The sequence below is a fragment of the Tursiops truncatus genome, chromosome 3 (genome assembly GCF_011762595.2).
Source record: "Tursiops truncatus isolate mTurTru1 chromosome 3, mTurTru1.mat.Y, whole genome shotgun sequence".
Lineage (NCBI taxonomy): Eukaryota > Metazoa > Chordata > Mammalia > Artiodactyla > Delphinidae > Tursiops > Tursiops truncatus.
Window position 1 is genome coordinate 82613068 of NC_047036.1, and position 12182 is coordinate 82625249.

Consider the following 12182-nt stretch of genomic DNA (forward strand, 5'->3'; position numbering starts at 1 on the left):
GATATCGGTGTTGGTTACAAAAGTAATACATTTGTTGGAGTGAAAAGAAAAAATAGTTACTAATCAAAACTCATGATAGGGCTTCCCTGGTGGCGCAGTGGGTGAGGGTCCGCCTGCCGATGCAGGGGACGCGGGTTCGTGCCCCAGTCCGGGAGAATCCCACATGCCGCGGAGTGGCTGGGCCCGTGAGCCATGGCCGCTGAGCCTGCGCGTCCGGAGCCTGTGCTCCGCAGCGGGAGAGGCCACAGCGGTGAGAGGCCCGCGTACCGAAAAAAAAAAAAAAACAAAAAAACCCAAAACTCATGATATAAATGCCACTAAAGTTGCTGGAGTAGTGACAGCTACTGCTGCTGCTACTGCTGTTGGAACTGCAATCACTACCTCTTTGTAGGAAGCCAGGACCCACACACCTATTAATGCTATGAAATTTAGCTACCTCATAGTCACCTGCTGTTTCTGCTGCTCTTGCAGTTGCTTGAGCCAGTGCCCATGAACACTGTACTGCTGCATCATCCACTGTTGTTGCTGATGGAGTTTTATTTATTCCTGACTATAAATCCAGGAGCCTTCGCTTACCCAGTATTGCTGCTGCTGCCAAAATCATCACCAGCGTAGAGATAGAAAAGAGAGGCTTCCCATTGCCCCTTTTTCAAATGTACTGCCACAGCCTCTTACTGGCAACACCTAAGTGGAAGCCAGCTGGCAAGGAAGTCTGGTAACTGTAGTTTACAGGCTGCCAGTCCCCTTGGAAATAGGGGTGAGTCCAGAATGGCAACAATGGAGTGCATGGCCAACAAATAACTTGAAGAGTTCACCCTCTGGACTACTTAGGACACATTTTCACCCTTCTTCCCATATTTAAACTTCCATACCAAATTAATAGCAACATAATCATGCTTCTGCCAAACATGTTGCGATTATCATTCTTACAAACAAAGATGTTCTCACTTTTTCCCCCAAAATGGAGACACATAGTCCAATCAGTCACCATATCCATTTCAAGGTAATTTTAACCCTTCTTCTAGTTGAATCACAAACCTGAATGGGTTTTCTTTAACATAAAAATTAAATTGTAAGGTATAAATGGTATAAATAAATAAATAATTAAGCAAAGATGTAGGCCTAACTAAATCTGTGAGGGAACTGTATTGCAGAAGAAGCCATAATCAGACCCAGAACCACAGCAGTTTAACAGACCAAAACCAGCAAGAAACAAGATACAGAAACTTTGCTGCACCTAAAAGCATTTTCTTCAACTCTCATTTTTTTTTAACATCTTTGTTGGAGTATAATTGCTTTACAATGGTGTGTTAGTTTCCGCTTTATAACAAAGTGAATCACTTACACATATACATATGTTCCCATATCTCTTCCCTCTTGCGTCTCCCTCCCTCCCACCCTCCCTATCCCACCCCTCTAGGTGGTCACAAAGCAGCAAGCTGATCTCCCTGTGCTATGCGGCTGCTTCCCACTAGCTATCTATTTTACATTTGGTAGTATATATATATGTCCATGCCACTCTCTCACTTTGTCAACTCTCATTTTAAATGTGGCAAAGGAGGATACTGGCCAAGGCAAAGAATGTTCTGTCAGTAACTGTGTCCGTCTCTGGGTTGGGGTATTAATCCCTCTTCCAATTTAGGAATATTCTGTAGAGACAAATTTGTAAAGTTATCTTCCACAATACTCTTCTATAAAATAGTAAGGGAAAGAGGAAGAGAAAAAAATTAAAAATTGAAATACATACACACACAAATGTATATATGTTTGTGTGTGCGTACACTTAAAACAAGAGAAAAATGCATAGTTGCTACAGTGTTTATGTCTCTAAATGGTTATTAGACTACAGTTGATATTTATAACTTCCTCCTTCCAAATTTCACCCTCTCTTCTTCCTCTTGATTTCAGATAACATATATAGATTACTAACATAAAGCATATGCCTCACTCTACAGGACAGTACCCAAACTTTTGATTCCTGTCTCCTAGCTGATGCCTTATCTGAGTCTTCAATAGGACATTAAAATTATCTATAACGCCAAGAGTTTCTGGTTATTGAACTCTGTAGTAAGACCAGTGAATTCCATGAACATGAACTTCCTGATGTACTTCTTTTGCTGTAAAACGAGTTCCTTCCTTAAAAGTAATGTGATACTACATAAGATGATTATGATGGTGTATGAGGCATTCATTAAGTCCAATTATAGTTGTTCTGGCAGAACTGTGGTGATGAAAGAAGAACCCAGATCTAAAATAAATATCTATTTCAGTGATGAGAAGTTATTGCCCACTCTATAATAGAAGCAGATAACATAATCAACCTGTTTCCAGATAGCTGGTTGGTTTCACTAGGGAATGGAGTTATTTCCTGGATTGTGTTGAATTTTCCTGGTGGCAATTCAGGCACTCCGAAATGCAATAGCCAGATCAGCTCTGGTGAAGATAAAGCCTTGCATTCAGCTCTCATATAAACTCTTATCTTTGATGTGATTGTCACTATAAATATGAGCCCACTGAACAAGACATACAATGGCAGAGGAAAGAGGCTGATTAATATTCACAGGATAGCTGTCTATCTACTTCATTACTGAGAGCTTCCTCTGCAATGGATTTCTTTTGGTGAACATTCACATAGGATAACTTTGCCCATTCAGAGACATATCACTTACACAACCCTTTCCTAATCACCAAATGGTCAAACCATTAGTCAAAGGCAGCCTGGTATCTAGGCAATACAGACAATCAGATGTACTCTCCAATGTTTTGCCCACTGGAAGGACTTCCTTTTTTCTCTGTTTTTCAGGGCTATGATGCTTCCTATAGCATTATACTACAGCAGACTTTCGTCTTCAGAAAACCACAGGTTCACCAAAGGTTATGTTTTTTCTTAGTAGTGGGTGGTAGAAATGAAAAACTTGTCCTTCGTTTGAGAAGAGGTAGCCCTGCACACTCCATACCAATTGGTCCCTAGAGACATCACTGAAGTGGCAGGCAAATTTTGGGTATATAAGATATTATCTCCCAGGACAGATTTTATGTTAGTCATTCTGGGAAGGCTGGAATCTGATTCTAGCTATGAGTCTAGTAGCAATAAGGGATGGTAGGGTGGGTCATGAGGGCAATCAGCATTCCCTTAACTCAGGTGAAGTAAATTCAGGGTCTCCAAGCAAGGAATTGTTTCTTTTTGAGACATAGCAGGAATAGTTGGTCCTACTGGGAAAGGAGGTTCAGGATTTCAGAGTTTACAGTTGTCGGATTCACAGAATTCCACCCAAATGCCTTTGTCCCAATTCTCAGGGTTCCACTCTTCTCCAATCAATGCCCCAATTCTCACATAAGTGATCTCATAAATTTATGAATTCAACTTATGTTGTAATTCTGAAAGTGTAAATACGGGTTGGTACTGTTCCAAATATGCAGTATGTGCCTAAAAGTGATAAGATTCTCACAGAAAATTCACCATCAGAAAAGCTCACGCATTTCTAATCATGCCCTAAACTTCTCATTTTCTTTCTGTGAATTTTTCAGTGCAGTGAGAAGCAATCAACCCCAAAATCTCTGTAGTCAAAACTTCCACCATAGGACTCAATTGCAGAAGCTCTTAGTCTCCCAAAGTCTTGCCTCTAGTAAGAACTTTATCCCAGGCAACATTTTAAATAACTCTTTTAAGTCACTACATGCCACTGACTTCCAGTGTACCATTTTCCACAGGCACAAATATTGCTTTTTTCATTGTTTTCAAGCCCAATCAGGTGAGATAACCAATTCCAGATTCCCATCTTTAAGGGTTGTTTTGTTTGTATTTTTCCTGGTTCAATGCCTGGTATGGAGTACTACATAAAAAATCACATAATTTTTGTAATTTATAAACCAACTAGTTTTATTACATTAGTGAAGGTAAAAATTTGGTCAAAAACTTTTTAAATATCTTTATACTATGTATCATGATATTTACAAAATAAAGGAATATTATTCTCGTTACACACTCAGATACTTTAACCAATTTCTTAGCCATACCTACCTCTAATAAAATGTTAATTCATATTTTTTCTGAAGAATATATTTTAATATGATCTTATCTCTAATTGTTCTTATAAAATTAATTGTAGGGGCTTCCTTGGTGGCGCAGTGGTTGGGAGTCCGCCTGCCGATGGAGGGGACACGGGTTCATGCCCCAGTCTGGGAGGATCCCACATGCCACGGAGTGGCTGGGCCCGTGAGCCATGGCCGCTGAGCCTGCGCGTCCAGAGCCTGTGCTCCGCAATGGGAGAGGCCACAACAGTGAGAGGCCCGTGTACCGCAAAAAAAAAAAAAAATTAATTGTAATTCAGAATTGCTTTTTATAGTTTTGCAGTAAAGAGTTAACTCAAGCCTGGGTTGCTCAAAAAGAGGCCTGTCTTCAAGACTGGTCTTTGGTTGGCTCCTGGGAGATGACTCTGAGCCCTTGGAATATTCTACCATATAAGCGTGCTTTTATATGCTGGAGGCCTTGAGCCACACAGTTCCATTTTGGTCAGACAGTTTATGTTAACAACATGCTTTATGGTGAATACCTTTTTTGTTGGGTGTGAGCGATGGAGTAATAGAATCTGAGTAGCTGAGGTCAGTCACACAGATGCTGCATGCCTAGAGGACTGACACCCCCTCAAAAACAAAAACAAAAGCAAAAACCCTGGACACCAAGGCTCACATGCTCTTCCTTGGCTGGCAACTCTTTGCATATGTGTTATCACACGTTGTTGCTGAGAGTATAAAGCATACCCCTACTATTAATTCCACTGGAAAAGGACACATGGAAGCCTAGCCTGGTTTTTTCTGGACTTTGTCTCATGTGCCTTTTCCCTTTGTTAATTTCAATCTGTATCCTTTCACTATAATAAATCATAACCATGAGTATAACATCTTTCTCTGAGTCCTTCTAGTGAATCATTTAGCCTGACTGAGGTCTTAGACATCTCCAATATAATAGTTAATAAATTTGAAGTTGATAAAGCCTCCAAATGACTCTTTACTACAGATCATAATATTTTCATTGAAAAAGCACTCTTTATAAGTGTGCAAGTATCCCATAAGCTCAAAGAAAACACTACTAAATAATGTCTTCAGTTATACTTTTGTACTGAAATATTTCAGACAAAATACTCAATTCAGAGAATCTTTCTTTGACAAATACTTTACAAGACAAACCTCTTTAAATAGGTTGTCTCTATGATTATTTTGAATGTTTCACCAAATTTAAGTGCCCAAAGCCACAGGCCTCCTTAATTTCAATTCAATATATGAAAATGAATCATTGTAATTCACTAAATTAATATAATAAAAAATAAAAGCTACATGAACATCAAAATGCAGAAAAAGCATTTGACAAAATCTAACCCCCTTTCATAATAAAAACACTCAATGAACTAGGAATAAAAGGCAACTTCTTCAAATCGTTGAAGTACATACATGGAAAACATAGAGCACACTTAAAAATTAAACTGTAGAGGCATTGTATGACTGAGCAATTTCACTCCTAGGTATAAATCCAGAGAAATGAAAATATATGTCCACACAAATACTTACACACAGTTCAGTTCCACATGTAAAGAGCTTAGAAGTTACCACTATGTCCTAGTAAGTAACAAACTGAACAGACTGAAAAATTAACACTCTTCTTGAATACATAAGAGAGGGGAAGACACAGGGCAAATTTGACAAGATTTTGAATTCAACTGTCATTATAATTCATCAATCCATACATTTACATTTTGCGTTTGATTTCCAGAAACATCTGTTCTGTGGTTAAAAGAAATGAGAGCTTACTTCAGGGCTTTGATGGGAGCCCTTGAATTCTCAGACTATAACATGAGCTGAGAGTTAACAAACCTAAGTTTGTCATTTTCTCTTCATAAGTGCTTAAGGGCATTCAAAAGATTCCATCCATCACCAGAGTCCTTATAGTCATCATTACTACCATAAGGTAAATTAAGCATCCACTCAGCTTTCAAGGTACATGCTTCATTTGGCATTTCATCCCAATCAAGCCTAGGTGATAGCTTGATTAGTTATGATACCACTACATGCCAAGAACTACTACCCGTCTTCCACTGGCAAAGAGCTCAGCACTTCACTCAAGATTAAAGGCATAACAAAACCAATCCTAAAATTACAACTTTATGAGTATATCTTCTGGGACTACTCCTGATACCAATTCCATAACAGTCTGAATCCAATCAGAAGAGAGAAACCACACAGTAATTTGAACAAGAAAAGTTTAGTATAAAGAATTATTAACTATAACAGGAGATTCATGTAACAAGGCATTAGCTAGTTAGATGTAAAGAGAATGCTAAAGAATATAGAAATAGCCCATATAAGGAACAACCACTCCCCCAGGGCTGAAAGGGAGCACTGAAGGGCTAAAATTCAGACCTTGCTGAAGAGAGCATAGCCATGGCTTATTGAACGACCAAGAAGTCACTGTGGTGCCATGCTAACGAAACTGGCAGGAAATCTATACTCTAAAACTTTGTGGTAGTTCTCCTTCTATGTGCTGGGGAAAGCTCGGGAATGCCAAAGGAAGCTGCCAGCCACTGAGTGCTTCTGGACACCATGCACTACAGCAGAGTGATACTGGAGAAGATGCAAGCACTGCAACAGCCTGATGATAGAGAAATCTGTATACACTGCAGGAGCTTGTCAAGCAAACACACTGGAACCAAGAAGTAAAATTTCCTGTGTAATGGCTCTCCAGTACCTTCTACTGATAAAATTTAACATTGTGACAGCTCACAAAGAAAAATATTTAAAGGGCCCAGGTCTATTTTCACAGAGCAGGCAAAAAGGATGAGTTTGGAGCTGAGAGGCAAAAAGCTGATACTAATATTGATATAGAGAGGCAATAAATCGACAAACTAATTCTGAAAGAGTTTGTGTAGGCACCCAATCATACATAAACTCTTTCAGAAAAAAGAAGAGAAAGGAATGCATCCAAATTAATTTAATAAGGCCAGTATAACCTGATACTAAAGACAGACAAAAACATTCCAAGAAAACTACAAACCAATACTCTCATTAAAAAAAATTCTTAGCAAAATTTTGGCAAATTGAATCCAGCAATCTATAAAAAAAGATAATAGGCCAGCAATAAGGGTTTATCGCAGGAATGCAAGGTTGGTTAAAAATCCAAAAATCAAAAAACACAATATATAATGTTAATAGAATAAATAAGAAAAACCATATCATGGTCTCAGTAGATACAGGAAAAGAAACACTTGATAAAATTCAACACCATTGATGACAAAAATTCCCAACCAACTAAGAATAAAAGGGAACATCTACAAACTGGTGAAGAGTATCCACAAAAACCCTGCAGTTAACATACTTAATTGTGAAAGGCTAAATGATTTCTACCTAAAATCAGGAAAAATAAATGAATATCTCTTTGCAGAACTTCTATTCAACATTGTACTGGAGGTCCTAGTCAGTACAAGAAAGCAAAAAAAAGAAATAAAAAGCATACAGACTGGGAAGAAAGAAGTAAAACCATCCTGATTCACAGCTGACATGATCACGTAGTTAAAAATCCTAAGGAATCTGCCAAAAGCCTCCTAAAACTAATAAATTAATACAGCAAACTTGCAGGAGAGAAGACCTAAATAGATACACCATGGTCAGGCATCAGAACACTCAGTATTGTTAAGATGTCAATTTTCTGTAGAGGATCGACTTGAGGACACAGGGAGGGGGAAGGGTAAGCTGGGACAAAGTGAGAGAGTGGCATGGACATATACACACTCCCAAATGTAAAACAGATAGTTAGGGGGAAGCAGCCGCACAGCACAGGGAGATCAGCTCGGTGCTTTGTGACCACCTAGAGGGGTGGGATAGGGAGGGTGGGAGGGAGATGCAAGAGGGAGGAGATATGGGGTTATATGTATACATACAGCTGATTCACTTTGTTATACAGCAGAAACTAACACAACATTGTAAAGCAATTATACTCCAATAAAGATGTTAAAAAATATATATATAGGCTTAAGCTGATTGCAAAATGAATCTTTCATTGGGGTCTGAAAATCTACTCTCCTAGCAACTATCTTTCAAAAAAAGAAAATTTTATATATATATATATATATATAATTCTAATTTGCTATTTGAGGTTTCCCATAGAATGACTGTTTTGAGCAATAGTAATTTCTGTATTCTTTCTTATAATAAATCAAAAGAAAAAAAGATGTGAATTTTCTCCAAACCTATACAATCAAAGCATACCCAACTAAAATCCCAGTAAGTTTTTTTACAGAATTAAACAAATTGATTCTACAATTAATGTGGAGAGGCAAAGTAACTAGGATAGCCAAAACAACTTTTAAAAAGAACAAAGTCATAAAAATACCTGATTTCAAAACATATAAGAAAACCAGAGTAAACAATGCAATACAGCATTTGCATAAGTTAGACATATTAGTTCAATAAAACAGAATAGAGAGGCTAGAAAAAGATTCTAGAGATTAGAATTTCAACAACAGTGTCAAGGTAATGCAATGGGTCAAAAGACGGTCTGTTTAATAAATCATGCTGGAATAAAGTATCCATATGGAGAAAAATTATTTTTGACTCTTTCCATACACACACAAAAAAATCATTCAAAATGGATCAGAGATCTAAACATAAGGGCTAAACCATAAAAATTCTAGAAAACAACAAAGCAGAAAATCTTCATGACATTGAGTTAGGCAATACATTCTTAGATAGAAACCAAAAAGAATGAACCATAAAAAATTAAGAAACTGGACTTCAACAAAAGTGAACACCTTTTTCATCAAAAAGGCACAAGAAAATGAAAAGGCAAATCACAGATTTGCGGGGAGAGAGGGAGAGGGTGGCAGGCAGGCAGGTATGGCCTGAGTCTGGTCATAAGGAATGATCAAAAAAAACCATGTCAAAGTTCAACATAGAGAATGAAAGACCCATATACTTTAAGACTGGCATGGACATAAGAAACAGGGAAAGAATGAGGAACTGTTGAAGACTAAAGAGGAAGTCTAAAGTATGACAACTAAATGCAACATGTGTTCCTGGATAGAATTTTGGACCAAAAAGGGAAAGGAGAAAATATTGAGACAGTTGGCAATATGTAAGTGGGGGTACGAATTCATAACATGATGGTGGTGTCACACTGATATTCCTGACTGGGAGGGGTGTAAGGTGGTTATGCAGCAGCATGTCCTCACTTTGGGAAGATGCACACTGGAGTATTTAGCAGTGATGGGGCACCATGTCTGAAAAAGTCTATAAGTATAGGAAAGAAAAGGTGAAGGAACAAATGTGGTAAAATGTAAACAACTGGAGAATCTAGGTGAAGGGGAGGTAGGAATGCTTTGTATTGCCTTTGCACCCTTTCTGTATGTTTGAAATTGTTTAAAATGTAACAGTAAATAAATGAATTGATAAATGGAAAATGAAGAATTCATTTAAATAAATTCATAAATTCATTTATGAATGAAAGACTCAGTATTTATACCCAAACTGTGCTAATGATCCGTATGAAGTCAGTTAATAAGCAGTAGAGCTAAAAACCATTCACTGCAACCACTTGTTAAAAACGTTCACTGGCTCCACATTACCCACCGAATAGGGAGATTATATTGAGATGATGCTTGTAAAGCACCTGACTTATTAACCCAGTACATTAATGGGAAGTAATCAACTTTTAGTATCCTTTCAGAATTCTCAGTCTGATATTTAAAGACCTTCATAATGTGGCCACAATTTGTCTTTTTCTTCTTTTTTAATTTACTTATGTATTCAATACATATTTATTGTCTTTTCTGCCTCAGTCACTATATTAGGTCCTGGGGAGACACGATGAATAAAATAAATATAATTACCGGTTTGGGTGGTTAGGTGAAACCATCATCCAGCCAAACTTGTCACTCACCATTCTAAAACAAGGCTTTCCTGTAACTAAGTGTTTACTTACCAAAACACTCTTTCATTCATTTCCTTATTCAATAAATATTCTACATCCCCAGCTATCACTATACCTATTTGTCAAGGCATAATTCAAATGCTTCTTTCTCAAAGAAACTTCTTTAATGATTTCTCAAGACAAACTGATGACTATTTATTTGTTCCTCTCATATGGTACTTATCACATATAGCCTTTTTATTGAAGTTATTTAGTCACAGCATTTTAGAGCAAAAACAGATCATGTTTGGCAAACTCCAATATCATCAGTGTAAACAGGATAGTAAAGAATCTAGGTGTAATGGGAGCGGTGAGGGCTGTGGCCAAGTAGAAAATATATGCCTTCTCTAAAAGCATTCAAATTCACACTCTTCTTCAAACTGTGTGGGCAAAGATAAACACCTTTGAGTTTGGTTTCTCTGATATAGTTTGAGGTCCCACTCCACCTCTTCAATCCACACATAAGGAAACAAGATCCAGGAGACAAGTGGCTTGGCCAATGTGTCTCAAAATTGTGGGTAGAAGCAGAAACAACCTGGTGATCACAGATACTGTTTTCGACTTTATTTTAATCTCCCAAGTGATTCAGCCCTGAATGACAGAGCTTCTCAGGGCTGGTGACCAAACAACGGTTCAACGACTCAACGCCACCCTCCCTCCATCAGGCTCTCTGGAGGCCAGGCCCCCTTCACACACGGAGGGGGGATTATGTCCATCAGGTGCCTGATGAGGTGAAGTAAACCAGGCAGTGGCCCGTTTAACCAGCTTTGATTCCAGACGTACCTTGAGGACGCTGGAGAGTCCCGCCACACGAAGCGGGGCCACCACACCACACGTAGCTCTCCCCACGCACCTCGTCCCTCTTCCGCCTCCCCAACGTAGGCAACCCTCTGACGCCCCGCATTGGCCCGCACCAGAACCACCTCTCCTCTACCCAGCCCCCCGTCAGGCTTACATTGAGAGATGACCAGGATGCAGAAGAAAATCAGGAAGCAACGGATGTTGTTAAAACGCTGACAGCGGGGAAAAGTCATACAGCCCAAGCCGCAGGGCCCCTCCAAACTCTCTTTCTGTTTTTCCCGTACCTTCTTGATACTGGAAGGCGTGGACCCAGCCTGGTCTCTTTCTCTGAACCTTCCGAACTTGATTAGGTTAGCTGGAAAGATCCTGAAGAGCGGGTTTTTTCCCCTAGCTTTCCCGGCCTCGGCCTCCGAGGGCACAGTGTTCTCGGCAGGTTGGGCCAGCGCAGCCCGGGGCTCCACTTCTACTAGGGCTTCTTGCATGGCTCCGCCGCGGCCCGCTGAGGCAGGGGTCGTGGCTGACGCTGGGCGGCGCAGGCGGGGCGGGCCGTGGGCTGCGGTTCCCACAGGCTCGGTGCGGCCTGCTCTCCTTGCTTCAGCGGAAAAGCCTGCTGGGCCCGGACGTCGGGGAACTGGTGGCCACCCAAACCTCCAGAGGGAACGTTTCTCCTTGGGCAGGAGGCAAACGTCCCGCGGGGAGGCTGACAGTTACCCTGGGAGAGCTTACAGGGCTGTTTCCTTCTTTGCTTCCACGTGGGGAGGGGGAGGGGGGTGGAGCGAAAGCTAGTACGACTAGATTTTGATAACTGCTCACACAGACAGGGACCGCCAGAGGAACTCTAATGCAAAGGATCCATTAGATATTTTGATCCACTACCATCAAAGGATGCTACTACTTATTTAATACTTTCTCATTAGGAAGCAAGGAAAGAGAAATGTTCAATAATGGGACAGTAGAACTGTCTCCCAGTTTACCCAGACTTATTTTATCGTGGTGTTTTTTGAACTGGATGATCTCGCTAGAAACAACCTGAAAATTGTTAAATGACCAGGAGAAATCAGAAGACATGAAAAAGAAACTTCCTTTCCATTAGAGTAGGGTTGTTTTTGTACCTGGGAAAGTAAATCATTTTCCCATTCCCCTATTTAGGGAGGAAAATAGTAATCCTTTCTGTTTTTAACTAGGGATAGAGTTTCCAGGACAATAATTTCTATGTGTAAAACACTTCACTTAGCAGCAAATGGATGAAAACCAGCAAGATGAAAAAACAATGTACTTTCCCAGGCACAAAAATCCTTCTGAAAAGAAAGAATGTAAGAGAATATTACCAGGATATGAAACGTGTGTTTTTATGTAAAAATGCAATTTATTATCGGTTTTCTTTTCTTAGGCAGAAATACAAGTTATTCAGGACATATGTATGGGG

At 39.5% G+C, this 12182-nt stretch overlaps 1 protein-coding gene across 1 annotated transcript in view; it reads right to left on the bottom strand.

The window, feature by feature from the left end:
- Positions 1-11238, bottom strand: part of SLCO6A1 (solute carrier organic anion transporter family member 6A1) — a 104262-nt gene extending 93024 nt beyond the window's left edge. The window contains exon 1 of the mRNA XM_073801948.1: positions 10739-11238. Coding sequence (XP_073658049.1) covers positions 10739-11238 — 500 coding nt within the window. The remainder of the gene's footprint in view (positions 1-10738) is intronic.
- Between the last annotated feature and the right edge of the window lie 944 nt (positions 11239-12182).